The sequence below is a fragment of the Bos mutus genome, chromosome 10, assembly GCF_027580195.1.
Source record: "Bos mutus isolate GX-2022 chromosome 10, NWIPB_WYAK_1.1, whole genome shotgun sequence".
Classification (NCBI taxonomy): Eukaryota; Metazoa; Chordata; class Mammalia; order Artiodactyla; family Bovidae; genus Bos; species Bos mutus.
In genome coordinates this window covers 52047644-52067719 of record NC_091626.1, presented here as the reverse complement: position 1 = coordinate 52067719, position 20076 = coordinate 52047644, and the positions used below count along the sequence as shown (strand labels likewise).

Genomic DNA, 20076 nt, shown 5'->3' with positions numbered 1-20076 from the left:
TGCATTCCCAAAGTTTATAAATTGGTTTGCTCAAAGATCTGATTGCATTTTCCTGGAGAAACATTGAAAACAAGGACTTTAAAGCTACTTGGTTTCCAGGCCAGCTCTCTAAAGCTCCTTTAGCTCATGGTGTTAAAGATGTATATTATTAATAGCAGCATTTCAAGTTCTACCAAGTTGAGCTTTTTAGTGATTTTGTAAGACAATGTATTTCAAATTCTTACCGAAAGAAAACTGGAATTCCAATGCTTTCCTATATGCATGAATGTAGGGTTATAGACGGTTAGGTAAAATGGTTCCTCAGTTCAGTTCAGTCGCCCAGTCGTGTCCAACTCTTTGCGACCCCATGAATCGCAGCACGCCAGGCCTCCCTGTCCATCACCAACTCCCAGAGTTCACTGAGACTCACGTCCATCGAGTCAGTGATGCCATCCAACCATCTCATCCTCTGTCGTCCCCTTCTCCTCCTGCCCCCAATCCCTCCCAGCATCAGCGTCTTTTCCAATGAGTCAACTCTTTGCATGAGGTGGCCAAAGTATTGGAGTTTCAGCTTTAGCATCATTCCTTCCAAAGAAATCCCAGGGCTGATCTCCTTCAGAATGGACTGGTTGGATCTCCTTGCAGTCCAAGGGACTCTCAGGAGTCTTCTCCAACACCACAGTTCAAAACCATCAATTCTTCGATGCTCAGCTTTCTGGGCACTATTAAATTATCGTTTTCATAAATGAGGGGTCTACCTAGGTTTGCTGTGTAAGGTGAATTTCTCTGAGTTGAAATACACTCTTATGATATATTTCACAGGCTGTTCCCATACTTATTCATGATAGTTTTCTAATATGTCTCTCCTGTATTTTAAATACAATTATTGCATTTTCTTAATATTTCTAACAAATTCTTTCTCATTTATTCATTTTATTTTACTTCCTTCCTTTCATATTTCTTTGTTCATTTTTGTGAATACTATTCTCTGATTTTTTTTTCAGTCCATTCTAAAGTATTGATTTCATCTGGAGTAAATATATGCATTGGTGCTTATTTTTTAGCTGTCTTTCTATTTGATTTCCAGTGTTTTAGAATTTTGGTTTATAGCCTCATTTCTAGAGGACTTTTATTCTCTTGGTTTTTTTTTTTTTTTTAGTGTATTTTATTTTCCTCTCTCTCTCTCTGTATATATATGGAGCTAATATTCCCTATTAGTTTTACTGTTGTCTCTGTCTACCTTTTGCAAGGTTCTCAGTCCAGGATGAAGTCTGAACTATACTGATCAGATCAGATCAGTCGCTCAGTCGTGTCCGACTCTTTGCGACCCCATAGAAAGCAAGCTTGTGCCTTGATTTATTTACAAGTTAAAATTGTTCTAGGCTAGGTATCTTCCATTGATGTTAAACTCAGGGGCTGAACTCTGAAGCCCTGCAGTCTGCTTAAAGATCTGTTGCTTAAAAGGCCTGTAACTTTACCTCCACTGAGCACTTTGTCTTTCTGTCCCATTTTGATCCTCAAAGATGTTTATTTTGTTTTTGAGCTTGTCTAAACCTTTTAGAATTTCTTTTATAAAAATATGTCATTATTGGTATCTATTTGGAAGAAATAACTCTGTCCAAAGTCTAAACTTTGCCATCTTGACTAGGTGTCAACTTATCCAAAACCTCTAGGATTTGTTAGTTTGTCACAAAACGAAAGTAGCTATCTGAAATTTTTAGTAGCAAAGAGGTAGGCAACTAGTAGCTTCTTTTGTATCCATTCATCATATTCTCTGCTTTTGTGGCATGAGTTTTAGGTCATAAATTCATCTACATTTTAGATTTATTTCTCAGAAAATTTGCTATTTCAAGAAATTGTTACCTTTTCTGTAAAATTTATCACATTGGTTAATCATGTAATTTCTCAGTGATAGTGTTCAGTGCTCAGATACCACATTTTCCCCCATCATCTGTACCATCCTTATTTGAAAAAACTTCCATTATCACAAATCTTTTGATATGGACATTTTCCCTTGAGTATAGATACATTTTCTAGAATTCTTAATATATTTCATCCCAGAATTAACTAGAAATGCATCAACTGGGATTTCTCTCTTTTGTTTATTTAAATAGGAAAAATTCAGAAACTTACAGAGTAACCAGAGTGTAGAATCCTTGTATATTTTTATGAGTTTTTTTTTTTTTCCCTGATCTGCTACATGCCTTCATCCATACCTAGTTATCCAGGAGTTGTTAGAGTGACTCATCATTATAGGGTCATTCAGATGTCATGGAGGAAGAAAACTTTCCCTTACCCTTCTAGATTCTTCTGGCTGGCCTATGAATTAAATTGACATGAGCCAGATTAATGGGAGAAAGTAAAAATTAATTTTGTAATTACAGGAATCCCAGACATGAGAGGGTCAGAGACAGGAAGGGAAAATGAGGTACATATGCCATCCTGAGTTAAGGAGGAGGATAGGAGTCTGGAGCTTTCAAGGACAGGAAGGTCATTCACAGGATGATAAGAAGAGCACATGAGTGGTAATTAGATGTTTGCCCTGCCATAGAGATGGGGCCCACTTAGATAAAATCTATCTCTGGTAATAACTTTTTTTCTGGGAAAATCCCCAATTTAAATTCTTCTAGTTAAGAGAGAGAAAAAGGTTTCTCTTGAACCCTCAGGGTCTGGATAACCTTTACCTCAAAATAATCCTCCCACAAAAGTGATACATTTTGTAGATGCTCATTCTGAACCCTTATGCTGTGCTGTGTTTAGTCGCTCAGTCATGTCCCACTCTTTGGGACCCCATGGACCATAGCCAGCCAGGCTCCTCTGTCCATGGGATTCTCCAGGCAAGAATATTGTAGTGAGCTGCCATACCCTCCTCCAGGGGATCTCCCTGACTCAGGGATCAAACCCAGGTTTCATGCATTGCTGCTGCTGCTGCTGCTGCTGCTGAGTCACTTCAGTCGTGTCCGACTCTGTGTGACCCCATAGACGGCAGCCCACCAGGCACCCCCGTCTTTGGGATTCTCCAGGCAAGAACACTGGAGTAGGTTGCCATTTACTTCTCCAATGCATGAAAGTGAAAAATGAAAGTGAAGTTGCTTAATCGTGTCCGACTCAGAGACCCCATGGACTGCAGCCTACCAGGCTCCTCCATCCATGGGATTTTCCAGGCAATAGGCAGATTATTTCTGAGCCACCAGGGAAGCCCAACAATACAAATTACTAAAGTTTCTTTTCTTATGGAATCTATTTTACATGCACAGTTCCTCATTTTTTACAAAACTTATAAAATTGTGAAATGAAAATGATAAGCCTAGGAAAGAATTGAAGAAAAAAAAAGGATAAGCAAATACCATAGTTCCTGTGATTGGAATGCATAAAGTAGAATGTAGCTTACCAGTGATCAGGCAGACTGTCACTGGGTTGATCTGCTGAGTTAGCTGTTAACAGGAGTAAAAACAGAGTTTTAACTAAAAAAAAAGTAAAATTATTAAAATGTGATTTATATTATATTTAATATGTTTAGATTATAATTGTATTCTATACCAATTCTTTAAATTTATGTTATGATTACAATTATATACTAATTATTTAACTAATTATATAACTAATTATTTAAAATTTGTTTTGTGTATTTTTAAATAAATTGCATGTTAAATAATATGTTACCTTTTACTTCATGTTTGAATTTCACATTGAATAATAGTTATTTTAAAAAGTGTTTAAAAGATAATCAGGTGATTATCTTTTATTATCAGTAGATAGCAAGACTATCTACTATGTGATTTTGAGACTCTTTTCTAATAAGAATGTATATTAAGACTTCGGTCTCACTATTCAACTCAAAACAAATGAAAATCATAAGAATTTTAGACAGAAAATAAAATACAATGGTTATGCTAAGGCAAAAAAAAAAAAAAAGATAATCAGGTGTTTGACAGGCCTATCTTAGTTACAAGATTTGTCATTTGAAGCATCTAAATTAGTTTTGTCTTCTTCAGTTCTTAACTGGTCTTTGCTAGATTTTTATTAGTTAATGACACTGGGTCTGACTCAGATAGTTCTGATATCCCTGTCTGGATTTAGTATAATACTCCATTTTAAATAATATTTGCTATTTACTTTACAATCGGATTGTATTATTTGATAATCAGTCAGAGCCTGACTAAAGGATATTAGAAATGGAGAAGTGTTTGGGTTCTAATTTTCTAAGTGATCAGCTCATCGGTAACTATTTTCATATAATGATGATTTCCTTATACATTTCAATGAATATGGTGTTTCATAAAAGGAATGTGTAGCTAATCTGGACCCTTTGTATATCTTAGAAATAATAAATAAGACTATTTCATTTTTTTAAAAATTAAGTTGATAATATCATCTGAAGAAAAAAACAGAAAAAAAAGACAAGAATCCTGACTTGGCTATTTACCAAACAGGTAACTTTGAACAAGTCACTTTACTTCTCTGTCCCTCATTTTCCTTTGTGTAAGGGGAAGGGGTCAGATTAGATCATTTCTAAATTCTTCTTGCTCTAATGAAACTAAGTATTTAAAATATGTTTTCTCACTTAGTATTTAAATATTTGTATTCAGTATTATTGTGCAAAAGCATAAGAGTGAGCATTTGAACATGATTTTAAGCATCAGTTTTACCAAATATATTTCTAGTTGTTATAGGTTGGGCAGGTCAGATTCTTTTATAACAAACTCAGTGGGGGATCCAATATGTTTTCAGGAAAAAGTTTTATCAGAACATGTTGTTAGACAGTGCATTTCTACCTTCAAAGACAGGGTGTAAAAACAACCTTCTTTAACAGTTTTGTCTTTCTGACTCAGACAGAAAAGGAAAAGGCACAAGCTGAACACAGTAGGATGAAGAAAAAAATAAATGGACTTTTATTAATAAAGATGTTAGATTTATACCTTCACAACTATTACATTTCTTTTCCTTCCAAACTTTTGGGTTTCTTCTTTTTCTTTCTTTTCATTTTTGTTTTCTTTTTTCTATGTACACTGGGTTGTTAAGGGTTTGAATTTTGTGCTGTTGACTTCAGTTTTACTTGTCATTTATTCTGAGTTCTTACTGCTTGTAGAAGAATAATTTTTGCCCGCTGGCCATCTGGGATTCTACTTGCAGACTTTCTGACTCAGTAGCTTTTCCCCAAATCTGTGTACTTCAGACAAAGAGCTCAGCTCTCTGTGCCTCTTTCTTCTCCCCACCTGCTGTTCAGAGCATTCACATGTAGATGTACCACCACCATTCCACTCCCCTGCTTCACAAAGTTCAGAGGTTGGAATGGACCATTGTCCTCGAGTGCCACCCTCTTGCTGTCCTGATTGCAAACCACACCTCCTGTCTTGCCTCAACCTGAACTTCAGAGAGTAAGACTAAATGTGGTGTGATCTTGGGGAAAATACCAGCACCTTCTTATGCTTGCAAAGCCTGGACAGCACAGTTTGAGAAATTACTGCCAAGCAATCAGAGAGCATTCTATAAATAACATGTGAACTAATAACTTAAAATTTGTATTTAGCCCTCACCTTGCAGTGACTTAGACTGAATGAAATACTTCTGTATTTGATTACTTGTTCTAGACTTTTTATTGTAACAAGATGGGTAAATGTTTCTAAACACTCCTGTTGTAATGATGTTTACATATGCTTTATCATTCTAAATATTTATATTTTTATACAACATCATTCAGTTATGATTTACTGTTACTGTAGGTTACTGTTAATAGAATTCTTGTCTGAGGAATATATTTTATATAGGTAACATATAAAGAAGTTTAAGAAATACCGTTACCTTTACTACACATTACTAAATATTGTATATGCCCAATTTATGATATATTAAAGCTCAGGAATTACTGTTATAGGTATTCATTGTCATTCTATGTTACTTATGCCCCCCAAATTGGTAAATATTATTTTTTAAGTCCTTTGGTGACATGACTTTAAAAATATACTATTTCTTTGAAGATTTTAAAATGTTAAAACAATGATGACAAGCTAGAATTATAATATTTAATCATTTTAGTACATTCAGATATAGCAGTGGTTTATATATCGTCCAATGGACTTATTTTCAAATGGAAATCAACTTTTTTGTATGCTAAATAAATTTGGAACATTTATGATTTAAAAATACTATAAAGTATCCAGTTGCTCTTGAGACTTAAGGTGATCATATTTAGGGACAGACATTTAGGATTTTTGTTTACAGCGGGCCTGGTGTGGCAGCATGGATCACAAAATATTGCCAGAAACATTGCTATGATTTTGACTGTCGCAGTAACTGAGGAAGTCTAGATGTTGTGATCAGAGAAGATTATAGCTTTGGGGAAGTAGAAGTGTACACAAGGACAGAACCCTGTCTTCAACCTACTTCATTACCCCTAATTCAAAAGAAACCATGGCTATAGTTTGTGAATAGGTGACTTCCTTGCATTATAGCCATTCAGGGGTCATAAGTGTTCTTTGAATAAATTTGAAACTCAACAGAGCTTGCAGGGCTTCAGTGTAATCTGGCTCCTGTCCTGTTGGGCTCATTCTACATTCCCATATTCTACTCTGGAGCCAAACTAAAACCTTCACAGGGCATACTCCCTGCACACCTCATTCCTCTTTCAGCCATCGCTCTAGGGGGGTTCTCATTCTCTTCCTTTGGCCTGAAATACCTGGCCTCCCACTTTCCTTCAGATCATTTCTCCTTAACTTCTCATGTCTCAGTTTGGTGTCGCTTCTGCTGAGACTCTTACTGGTATTCTTCAGGCTGAGGTGTCTTTTTCAGCCCTTTATAGTTTCCTATATTTTTTCCTTATTCTTCCCTTATCCAAGCCACGTGGTTATTGCTTGGCACGTGTCTCTGTCCCCTCTGCGGGTAAAGATTGTGAGCTGCATCCGTGGAGATGCTAGGTCTCGCTCTGTATTCGGTAGATAATGCCTCACACCAAGTTCTATAGAGTAGGCATTCAGCAAGGACCTCTTGAGTTACTGCTGAATGAAAGAAAACCAGGATAAGCCCAAAAGATGGAATCTGGAGTGGTACCCTTCAGGAACATGAAGTAGCATCTCAATTAGGGGAGATGATACTGAATAGTTTTAAGATTCTTGATACATATTACCACAATGTTTTTGAAAAAGGTTAAAGACATCTAGATCTTTCAAAGTTCAGCTTGAAATGAGCACTCAACAGTTTGGGGTACTCTACTTTCTGTTTGTTACAAATTTGTGAAAACTTTAATTGAAGGGATTGAAACCAGTATAGTGTATGAAATTTGACACTTATTTGCTTTTTATTGAGACAAGTTGTTTAAAAAGTATTTCCCTCTGTGATATTTTTATCTTCTTTTATCATTTTTTCTCCTGAGATGAATATTTTATTAATTTTTGTGAGTTCTGTATATATCTATAATATTAACCTTGGTTGTTTATGTTGAGTTGGTTTTCTTAGCTTTAAAGTTTAATTCGATTAATGTACTTTTGGGGGGGAAGCATATATTAAAAACCTTTAGAATGCCATATTTATTATTAACATTTTCTTTGGCAATCTATATTGCTTTTTTAAAAGAGCTCTTGTTTACTATAGTAAAATATACATTTTTGTAGGAGTTTTTAAAACAGGAGACATAAGAAATCTCTGCAATTTTGTAAATCAAATTGTACTTTTCAGATATAGATATTTTCTGTCAACAATATATGTGAATTTCTTGCTGTGACATTTTACATTTTACAACAAACTCTTTTTAATATCTATGTAATGTTTTAATGTGTGCATATACCATCATGTTTTAGCCAAATCTCTATTATGGGATGTTTAAGTTATTTTCAGCTTATTGATATAGAAAATTCTACAATGAACATTTTTTATATAATTTTGTACATCTTTATGCTTTTCCCCTTAGGATAAATTATTTGTGAAAGAAATTCTGTGTATAATAGTTTAAGGTTGTTGATAGATTTTGCTGTCTTCCATGAAAGAGATACCAGTTTACATACATCATATAGTGTGTGACAGTCCCCTTTTTTTGTTCCATTTTTGAAGCTGAATATTTTAACTTTTAGTACTCTTTACAAACCCCTTTTCTATTTGTGGACAAATAGCCTGCACATCAGTACTGATTAATTCTCTAAAAATAGTGGATAAAATATTTTACAATTAATCCTTAAAAATAATACATAGCTCAGTTAAAATGAAATTTAAGGAAACTTTTCAAGGTAAAAAAACAAGGTGAAATCACAAATCTAGACAGATAGAGGGAAAGCTGAAAGACATCTGCTAATTTCTGGGGTCTCTCAGCTTGGATTTTAACCACTCTATAGGTAATTAAGAGCTTCTCTGGTGGCTCAGACAGTAAGGCATCTGCCTACAATGTGGGAGACCCGGGTTCAATCACTGGGTTGGGAAGATCTCCTGGAGAAGGAAATGGCAACCCACTCCAGTATTCTTGCCTGGAAAATCCCATGGATGGAGGAACCTGGTAGGCTACAGTCCATGGGGTCGCAAAGAGTCGGACACGACTGAGTGACTTGACACTCACACATAGGTAATTAAAGGGAGTGTCCAGGTCCAGTATATTGATAGGAATTTGGGTTGGAGACCTTTGCACAAGTTCATTTTTCTCTTAGAGCTGTATGTGCAGTAAAAAAAAAAAAATATATATATATTCCGCAAAAGAAGACAATATATTTCTTTGTTGGGTTTAGCCAAGATGGATGGGGGAAAGCAGTTTTGCCTGAGAATTGCTAACCATAACCTGAACTTCACACAGGTTCAGGGTTAGGATTCACATTGCAAGGAGTGAAAAAAGTCTTAAGCTGACATTTTTATTTAAATAGGGGCCTGCTGGTGGTACCTCTGAGTATCTGGCAGTCAAAAACACAACTCCTCTCTAGAAGAATGCATCTTTTACCCATGTCTCAAAGGATTATCACTGATAATGTTTCAAACATACACATACTTAGAAACATACACATACTTACAAAACACATAAGGAAATAGGAAAGCATGAACAAAATAAGAGTCATATTCAACAAAGATCTTAAAAATTGTAATTATAGTTACAGCATGCAAAGAAAATAAGTATGTTTTAAAAAATAAAGAGTTTAGAAACATAAGGAAGAACTAACAAACTATAAAATGATGAATTTGTCAAATAGAACTTGTAGAAATGAAAAAGGTAAAAATCAAAATTAGAAACTCAATGGGTAAATTAAATGGCACAGTAGAGACAGGTGAGAAGAAAACTAGCTTATCAGAAGGGAAGTTCTTAAGTCACTGCCAGCATGTGGCAGAGAGACAAAGAGACAAAAAACATGAAAGGGGATTGAGTGACAAATATTAATAACTAATCAGAGTTTCATAAGGGACACAGAGAGAAAATATTCAAAAAGACAAATCTGAGAACTTCACAAGATTAATGAAAGATAGGAATATTCAGATACAGTGTAAGACTGGGGCAAAATATCCACACCAGAAGAATCTCAGTGATTCTGTGTTTCCACACAGAATATTAAAGACAATAAGATCTGAAAAGCAGAGAGAGAAAGGCCAGATGGAGTGACAGACTACATCAGTTGCCTATGTGACATCTCAACAGCATCAAAGCAAGCCAGAAGACTGCGGAATAACGCCTTAAAATGCTATGAGAAAATAAGTTTAAATAGTATACTCCGTGAAACTATCTCCTGAGAAAAACATTATTTCACCGAGAGGATCAACAAATTCAAAGTTGATTCCCTGAAAAGAAAAATTAAAATGGACAAACTTTTAGCAAGAAAGAAACAAAAGCAAAAAAAATAACATCAGAAATTAAAAGGGACCCATAGTTATAGGTGTTTTGGAACGTTTAAAAATTGTAAGTGAAAAATATAAACATCATTTTGAACAGTTACAAAACTATCAAAGGAAATTAAGCACTGTCTGAATAAGTGGGAGATATAATTTGGAGTTTGAAAGAATAGAAGACCATAGGAAGAACAGGATAGAAGAAACTACCCAATCAGCTCTTAAAGTCTTTTTGTAAAGCTATTATACAGTGGAGTATTGTGCAGTCATCGATAAATTGCTTAATGTCCCAGGAAATAGAGATCAGTGGGAAAAAGACACATTCATAAATAATATCAAAATAATTGGATGTCAAAATTTTAAAAAAACATGAAAATCATTTCCAATTGCAAATCAAACACAAATATGAAAGAAGAAAGTATTAAAGAATTTAAAAGTTCTGTGCAACTTTAAATTTGGGGAAAAATAGGTAAATAATTTTATATTCTCTGGATAGGGAAAGTTTTCATTTTTCTTTTTAAAGAATACCCCCAAAATATAATTTTTAAATAAATATTTCACAAATTTGATAGTATTAAAATAAGAATTCAATATTCATCTGAAAACATTATTAAAAGTAATGAAATGATAAACCACAAATAGAGAAAAGGGGCTATGGTTTTTCCAGTGGTCATGTATGGATGTGAGAGTTGGACTATGAAGAAAGCTGAGCACCAAAGAATTGATGCTTTTGAACTATGGTGTTGGAGAAGACTCTTGAGTCCCTTGGACTGCAAGGAGATCCAACCAGTCCATCCTAAAGGAGATCAGTCCCGGATGTTCATTGGAAGGATAGATGTTGAGGCTGAAGCTCCAATACTTTGGCCACCAGATGCAAAGAGCTGACTCACTTGAAAAGACCCTGATGCTGGGAAACATTGAGGGCAAGAGGAAAAGGGGACGACAGAGGATGAGATGGTTGGATGGCATCACCAACTCAATGGACATGGGTTTGGGTGGACTCCAGGAGTTGGTGATGGACAGGGAGGCCTGGTGTGCTGTGGTTCATGGGGTCACAAAGAGTGGGTCATGACTAAACAGACTGACTGACTGATTTGGACCAAATAACCAACAGATTACTACCAGAATGAATATATAAACCTGAAAGTCAATAAAAGACAAAAGAACGTTTATAGAAGTCATAGGTAGACACTTTGTAGAACAAATGTGAAAGGCCAATGAAATATTGCAATGATAGTTAATGGTAATAATTAAAAATAAAAATTAAAACTAGAAGAAATAACAACTTATATCCCCATATTGACAAAAATGAGATCCTGTGTTAGTAAGGATGTAGAACATGGAAGAACACCCCACTCCAGTACTCTTGCCTGGAAAATCCCATGGATGGAGGAGCCTGGTGGGCTGCAGTCCATGGGGTCATTGAGGGTCGGACACGACTGAGCAACTTCACTTTCACTTTTCCCTTTCATGTATTGGAGAAGGAAATGGCAACCCACTCCAGTGTTCTTGCCTGGAGAATCCCAGGGATGGGGGAGCCTGGTGGGCTGCCGTCTATGGGGTCGCACAGAGTCGGACGCGACTGAAGCGACGCAGCAGCAGCAGTACAGTTGAATGAAAGTATAACAGTTATTTAGTTTTAAGTCCTTACTGTTTAAAATAATGTATAAGGAAGAATTTGCAAGGTAAAAAGGACTTAGTGACTATTTCAACTAATAATAAGTTGATAGTGTATTGTCATGAATGACAAGTCACTGACTCTGTATGACCCCATATACTGTATCCCGCCAGGCTCCTCTATCCATGGGATTCTCCAGGCAAGAATACTGGAGTGGGTTGCCATTTCCTTCTCCAGGGGATCCTGCTGACCCAGGATCAAATCCAAGCCTCCTGTCTTCTGCATTGCAGGCAGATTCTTTACCCACTGAGCCATCAGGGAAGGTTGCTTCTAGTTTGGGGCAATTATGAATAATGATGCTGATTAGGTTTGTCCATGTTTGTTGGTATAAGACATTAATAATCTTAAAAAACTAAATGCATGGTTTATACATTATTTGTATGTATTAAACATTACAAAATAAAATAAAATAATGTAAGACAGACTTTTTGCTAAATTAATAGGTAGTGAATGATATTTTTATTCTAATTTTACTTTTTGATTACCATTGGTGGTAAGCATTTTTTATATTTTAATTTGAATGTTATTATTTGTCAATTGATATTGATGTTATGTGACCATTTTTCAATCTGTATACTATTCTTTTGCATTTGCAAAGAAAAAAAGTGCTATTTAAGTTTGTCCCCATTTTGGTTTTTTAAAAAATTTTAATGGTTTTTAAAATATCATTTTTTATATTTTTAAATTAAATATATAGTCACAAAAAATTTCAAAAAACTAAACCAGAAAAACAAACAAAACCCCTAAAGTATAAATAAACATCATTTTAACCCCCTTTTTCCAATTAACTGTTGTCAGCATTTTGGTAACTATCCCTGTTCCTTGTGACTGTATACACATGTATGTTTATATTAATATATACACATATTTATATATTTATGTATTATAGCAATCTTTAAAACTATCTATATAGCTGTACACACATGGTTTAACAAAAAAGATTTTTTTATGCCTAACAGAATACATTTTCCCCAATAAATTTATTTGTACACCATCATTTAAAAATATTTGATTTCTTTGTTCATGGTTTATTCAACAAACATTTATCAAGCCCTTAATAATGGTGTATAGTGGCATTATTTTATTGGCATTGAGAACAAAGGGATGCACAAAGCTCCTGCAGGGGTGGAAACTGAATGATATTTGGGAAAATATACAGTAAACAAGTATTTCATATAAGGCAATAATTAGTACTATGAAGGAAAAAATGCAAGGAAGAGGATAGAGACACGGGGTACTCAAGGAAGACCTCTTAAATAAGCTGGAACAAAACTGAATTGTGGGAGCCCACTGTGCTAGTATTTAGGGCAAAATCATCTCAGAGAAAATACAAATGCAAGTCCACAAAGCAAATCTTTAAAATTAAAAAAAAAAATTGATACTAGTTAACATTTTAGATTACTTATAATTACTAAATATTATAAACAAATTTGGAGAAACCATTTTTCTTAAAAGACTTCCTCAGTTCTTGCAAGTGTTCTAACTTTTCTGCTCCTTAATTTTCATACCCACTTTTCCCCTCTTGTATGTTTTCATGGTTATAGTGATAAGAAGATACATAAGTGTATCTGAAAGGAAGTTAATCTGATGCCATCTAACTCTTTAGGCTTAATTCATATTTCTTCAGGGGAAAAAATAAGTTTCAGAGAAACAAAAGTTTGCAAAATAATTAGAATATAGAATGTTAATTTGGAGAGGAATATTTATAGCTAAGACAAAAAACTGTAATGACTTGCCTTTAATTGTACTGCTACTTAATAATTTCTTTTTATGCCATTTTAATATCATGGAAACTTTAATAAAATCACTTAAAAAATAAGAACTTTGACATACATTTTAAAAATCTCCCTCAGGTTGCTGATGCCAAGTCTTTCTCGGGACCTTTTAATGTCTTGCTTGTGAAGACAAAATGGAGTAACATTGGCTTTCATATACTTCTTTTTGATCTGGAAAGCCTTCTTGAACTTTTGCTGCCGACTCCAATCCGTGATGTTGACCCTTCCAATTCATTCTACTGCAGTGAGATTCTGAGAAGAGCCAAAAGTACAGTAGAGAAGACAACACTGACACTGAAAAGAAATAAAACTGTCTGTGGTCCTCTCTCTACGGAGGTACATGCCAAGCCTGTTGGTGAAAGCCCAGCCCAAGGAGATAACGCCATCAAATTATCAGAAGAAAATGATGGCGTTAAAAAGCAGAAGAAAATAAAGAACTTCAAAAAGATGCACCCTAAGCAGTCAAGAAAAGTCGATGCCAACCTCACAATAGACACAGCTAAATTGCTCCTATCTTGCCTTCTGCCATGGGGAGTGGATAAAGAATTAGATAATCTCTGCATTAAGCATCTCAATATTTTAAAGCTTCAGGGTCCTGTTTCTTTAGGACTTGCTGCAAATGAAGATCACTTTTCATTGATGCTGCCAGGTTGGGATTTATACAATACTGAAATGAAAAAAGACTATTCAAAAGTGAATTTATTTTCTAGAAAAGTTTTGGACTTGTCAGATAAATACACTTCCACTTTTCCAAATCACTCTGGGATGCCAAAAGGACTGGAAAATAATTCTGATTCTTTGCAAGAGTCAAACACTATAGTTTATTTATTGAGCAAACTATTTTTAGTTAACAAGTTAGTTAACATGCCCTTAGAACTGGCATATGGAATGGACAGGTAAGACATACCTAGAGATTTTGACTTTTCTTATTTAGGATATTAAAAAATTATTATTATTTGTTAAATTTAGCTCTCTAGCCTCCCTTGTTTCTCCTTTTCTTTCTTCCTTCTTTCCTATAAGGAAGGAAGGAAAGAAGGAAAGAAAGAGTAAATAAGCAACATCTTCTTTAGCTCAAAACACATTTAAGAAAATCTTCCATTTAATTCTTTGAGATTGGAAAAATATTTGGACAATAAATCTGTATATTTTAAAATTGATTCATCCAGCAAATATCCACTGGTCTCATAATATGTTCCAGAAAATTCACAGTACTGGATGCTGAATGGTTCAACAGATAGGTAGATAGATAAACAGATTCACACACATTTGAAATCCATTATACTTGCTGTGAATTAACTATGAACAAAAAGCATTAAAGTAAATGCCTCTGATGATATATTTTATATATCATTAGGAAAGGAAAAATTTGAAAAATTCATACCTCAAATCCCACCATTTAATTTGTACTCTGGCATATTAATATAGAAGGGGTTACCATCAATTCATTTATAGAAAGTATGGTTTAGTAACAATAGCTATTATTTTGGGGGGGTTTAATATCTACTAGTCACCATGTAAGCCACATGATTTCACCGGCCACTTGATTTCATTCCATGTGCACAGCAAAGCTAGGGTGTAGGTGCAAGTACTTTGCTTAATGTATAGATCGGATATTGAGACTTATGAAGAGAAAGTACCAACCCCAAGATTAATTCAGAGCCTTGCAAGCTGATTTGAGGCCGGGTGTCAGTCTAATTCCAGAGCCTGATTGCTAACCTTGACCCTGTATTTACCTTCTCCCATGCTAAAATTCAATATAGTTTTTCATAGTCTGATGTTAGAAGATTTTATTTGATTCACCAAGTGCTTAATGAATATGTCCTTAGCACTAGCTTACAGAGGAAACATAAATAAATTTTTTATTTGGGTAGGAACTCTTTCAAATGATGAAATAATGCATATGAAGTAAGTAGAAAACACTTAAAAGAACAAGGAGAAACATTTGTAGTATAGGTAAGTATTGTAGATGATCAGAGGGAAGAGAATAATTAGTGTGAGATGAAACCATCTGAAAGCCTTTGGAGAAGATGTACTGTTTGAACTGCTCATTACATGGTAGTAAACGGTCCTTGACATTTCTCTTCTTTGGTAAGAGCTCAGTTCAACAAATCTGTGCCAGGTACTATATAATAGACTTCCTACCTTCAGTGAACCTACAGTCTGGTAGCAAGTCCATATGGATTACATAGATTCAGTGTTAAGCTTCCTTCCATTTCAATGCTTCTATGCTATAGGGTTTTTCCATTTTCTGTTTGGTGGCCATAATAATGAGAAAGCAGAGACTGGTAAATTTCCATGATTCCTATACTTAAGTTACCTCTATTTTTTTCTTTTGTTCATTATAATATATTTATACATAATATATAACTTCATGTTTATAACATATATATATGTAATATGTGTATTTTAATTTCAGTTAGGCTCCTTTCACTTTTCTTTCTATTAATAAGAAAATTAAATAACACCTAATGTATGATAAAAAAATTATAGTCAGCCGATTCTAAAGACCTGAGAACAAATCCCAGTTTTGTGGTTAAAGTAGTGTGGCTTTGGACTGGTCACTTAGCCCCTTTGGGCTTTGCTTTCCTCATTTACAAAATGAAGTGAATAGAATAGGTGATGGTTAAGATTTCTTCCGGAGAAGGCAATGGCACCCCACTCCAGTACTCTTGCCTGGAAAATCCCATGGATGGAGGAGCCTGGTAGGCTGCAGTCCATGGGGTCGCTAGGAGTCGGACACGACTGAGCGACTTCACTTTCACTTTCACTTTCATGCATTGGAGAAGGAAATGGCAACCCACTCTGGTGTTCTTACCTGGAGAATCCCAGGGACCAGGGAGCCTGGTGGGCTGCCGTCTCTGGGGTCACACAGAGTTGGACACGACTGAAGCGACTTAGCAGCAGCAACATCAAGATTTCTTCAATTCTAAAAACAAATTCTATTTGTTAGCCTAATCGTGACCAGACAGAGCAGATGAGGGACTTAGTTACTATCACCAGAGGTTTTCATTCTGAGCTTGTTCCTGATGCTGAATACAGGATGTGGAGGATGTGTCTGGAGCCCTTCAGGGAAGATTAAGGGCTTTCAGCATGCTATCCATTAAAAGGCCTTAAAATCATTGCCACATGTTAGTTAATTCTTTACAAAATTCTTCATTAAAATAAATTATTGAATGAAGGTGTCAGGATTAGAGACTGCTTCCCTAAATAAGCCACATCAGATTTGATCTGCTTTTGGGAACTATGTGTCATATTTAAGGAAATCAAAATACTGTGTATTGAATTTTTCACAGTAAATCTTTCCAATAAATGTGGCCATTTTGCTCACATTTCACTGTGGTCAGGAAGGTGAAGAAATCTTTGCATGCTTAACAACTGAGTGCATGATTTAACTAAATTTTAAGCAAAGAGCTATTTGCCTTTAAGAATATCCATGGATAGTATCTGAAATTTTCCCCCATTGAATCACTGGACTAGGATAAAGACTGCCTTCATCAAGTCCTGATGGTATCTGGGGATAATTCTTTGGCAGATATGAACATATTAGGATTCAAAAATTTATTGCATTAGCCAAAATCACATGACTTAAAGTAGCAATGGCTTTCCAGTAAAAGTGGATCACAAAATAATTCTGAATAAACCAAGATTCACAATTCAATTGAGATTAGGCTTTTAGGTAATTCAAAGTGGGGAAATAAGATTCACCAAAGAGAATAATGTAAAATACATTGCTAAAAATAATGTGTTCAATTCCCAAATTTGTTAAAGTGGTCATGCAGTCAGTCATATCTTCAATTTGTTTCTCAAAATATGTTTATACATATTTAACAATATCTTTTAAATTTTTCCTCAACAGTGCTTTCAAAATCGAATCTGTGCATAATAAGATGAAAAGTCCTGGAAATGATATTCTGAATATTTCAAGCTTCTACAGTTACTTACGAAATGGTAAAGTAGTTACAGATATAGTCGAATTATTTTTCTATGAAATAAAAGTGCCATAACTGGATAGTATCCTACAGTTTAGAATGAGAAGGGTGCATGTTTACTACTTGGTTTAGTCTATGTTTCACATGGTTATAGTTTTATATTCTGTCTATATATATGAAATTTCATTATTAGAACAAGTATCTTATAAGATGTAATGTAATGGATTTTTCAAATGATCTGTGAAATGCCTAAAATTCTGAAGCTTTTCAGCAAGAAAACACTTAATATTAAATAAAGGTCCCATATGATTTATAAGAAAGCTTCCTATATCAATATCTTTATTACCATATAAGTATTATATTAAGTAGTTTTACAGCTTTACAGTTTTACAGCTATTTCAGAAATTTGTCTTTGAATTTTCCTGGGTAACAATCTTGGTGTTAAGATTTTATTTTGATGCCAAATGGCTAATTTATCTCCCAAACCTCCTCATCCAATTTTTTGACATCTCAAGTGAAGTGGCTCAGTTGTGTCCGACTCTCTGCGACCCCATGGACTGTAGCCTGCCAGGCTCCTCTGTCCATGGGATTTTCCAGGCAAGAATATTGGAGTGGGTTGCCATTTCCTTCTCCAGGGGATCTTCCCAACCCAGGGATCAAACCCAGGTCTCCCACATTGTAGGCAGATGCTTTTACCGTCTGAGCTACCAGGGAAGTCTCCTTTGACATCTCAGTTCAGTTCAGTTCAGTTAAGTTGCTCAGTTGTGTCCGACTCTTTGCGACCCCATGAGTCGCAGCACACCAGGCCTCCCTGTCCATCACCAACTCCCGGAGTTCACCCAGACTCACGTCCATCGAGTCAGTGATGCCATCCAGTCATCTCATCTTCTGTCGTCCCCTTCTCCTCCTGCCCCCAATCCCTCCCAGCATCAGAGTCTTTTCCAATGAGTCAACTCTTCGCATGAGTAGCCAAAGTACTGGAGTTTCAGCTTTAGCATCATTCCTTCCAAAGAAATCCCAGGGCTGATCTCCTTTAGAATGGACTGGTTGGATCTCCTTGCAGTCCAAGGGACTCTCAAGAGTCTTCTCTAGCACCACAGTTCAAAAGCATCAATTCTATCTTTCCAGCTATTCAGGCCAAGAACTTTAATGCCATTTTGACTTTCTCCTTTTCCTCATACTCCACATCCAAACTTTTAGTAATCATTTTGGTTCTATCTTCAGAACATATCCCAGATTCTGACTGCTTCTCTCTATTATTCTGCCAAATGCCTGGTGTGAGACTTCATCCCCTCTTGCCTGGATACAGAAGGCTCCTAACTACCCTCTGCTGTTCTTGACTCCTGCACTCTATTCCCAACCAAATATCCAGAATGGTCTATTTGAAACTAAGTCAGAACCTCATGTGTGTTAGTTGCTCAGTCATGTCTGACTCTTTGTGACCCCATGGACTGAGCCTGCCAGGCTCCTCTGTCCATTGGATTCTCCAGGCAAGAATACTGGAATGGGTAGTCATTCCTTTTTCCAGGAGATCTTCCAGAACCAGGAATCAAACCCAGGTCTATCTGCACTGCAGGTGGATTCTTCACTGTCTGAGCCACTAGGGAAGCCCTCATGCTACTACTTAACACTTTTCAGCGGCTTCTGTTTCACTCTGAATAAAAGCTACAGTCCTTACGATAGCTCATGAGGCCCTGTATAACCTGGCTGCTCTACCTATGTCTTCACACACGCCTCCATCTGACCTCATCTCTTTGTATTCATCCCTAGCTTCACTACTTCCAGCAAGGCTGCCTTTTTAACTCTTTCCAGAACATGTCAGGCAGGGTTAAGTCTTTGCACTGAGTGTCCCCTCCTCCTGGAAGACCCTTTCTCCAGATTCCGTATAAGTCAACCTGCTGTTCCCCACCTCTATTCTCTATCCTTCAATTCATCCTCAAATGCCATCTTATCAATGCAGGCACCCTCCATTCTCCCTAGCATACTCTACCCCTTTCCCTGTTTGACCATAACCCTTTTCAACATCTGACATGCTGTATATAATTTTTTCATTTGCCACCTACCTCCTGCCACTCAAATGTAGGCTCCAGGGAGGTTATTAAATAATTTTTTTTTTGATCAGCTTTATTCACTGCTGTGCTGCCAGTTCCCAGAACAATGCTTGGAAGGAATTAAGCAAATACTTTTGGATTGAGGATGAATAAAAAATAGAACAATGGTTTTGGAGATAAACCACTGAGGTTCTAGATCCAGTTCTGCCACTTACTACTTATGTAGCTTTAAGTGTATCTTCTACTCCTTTAAAAGCCATAGTTACTGGATTTGGAAAATAAGAATAAGATTCCAGATTTGATGTGCTTTTTACTTCTAAAGTTGTGTAGCATATGATTAATACATTGGGATGGCCTGAATAACAGTTGCACAGTGGCCCTCTCAGGGCTTTTGAATAGAATATTCATTCAGAATATTTTAAAATGAGAGTTTATTAATAGTCTCCAATTATTAAGTCGCTAGTATGTCCAAGGAGAAGGCAATGGCACCCCACTCCAGTACTCTTGCCTGGAAAATCCCATGGATGGAGGAGCCTGGTGGGCTGCAGTCCATGGGGTTGCTGAGAGTTGGACATGACTGAGCGACTTCACTTTGACTTTTCACTTTCATGCATTGGAGAAGGAAATGGCAACCCACTCCAATGTTCTTGCCTGGAGAATCCCAGGGATGGGGGAGCCTGGTGGGCTGCCATCTATGGGGTCACACAGAGTCAGACACTACTGCAGTGACTTAGCAGCAGTATGTCCAAAGAATTAAGTCCACAAACTTTACATGTATTATGTCAACTAATATAGAAATAACACTGCACAATAGGAGGATCTATCTCTGTTTAATCCTTAGGGAAATTGGGGATCAGAGAAGTTAGATGACTCATGCA

At 36.0% G+C, this 20076-nt stretch overlaps 1 protein-coding gene across 1 annotated transcript in view; it reads left to right on the top strand.

The window, feature by feature from the left end:
• The window catches only part of WDR72 (WD repeat domain 72), a 225403-nt gene that overhangs the window by 119493 nt on the left and 85834 nt on the right, over positions 1 to 20076 (top strand). The window contains exons 15-16 of the mRNA XM_070378522.1: positions 13297 to 14114; positions 17075 to 17166. Of these exons, the coding sequence (XP_070234623.1) occupies positions 13297 to 14114; positions 17075 to 17166 (910 nt within the window). The remainder of the gene's footprint in view (positions 1 to 13296; positions 14115 to 17074; positions 17167 to 20076) is intronic.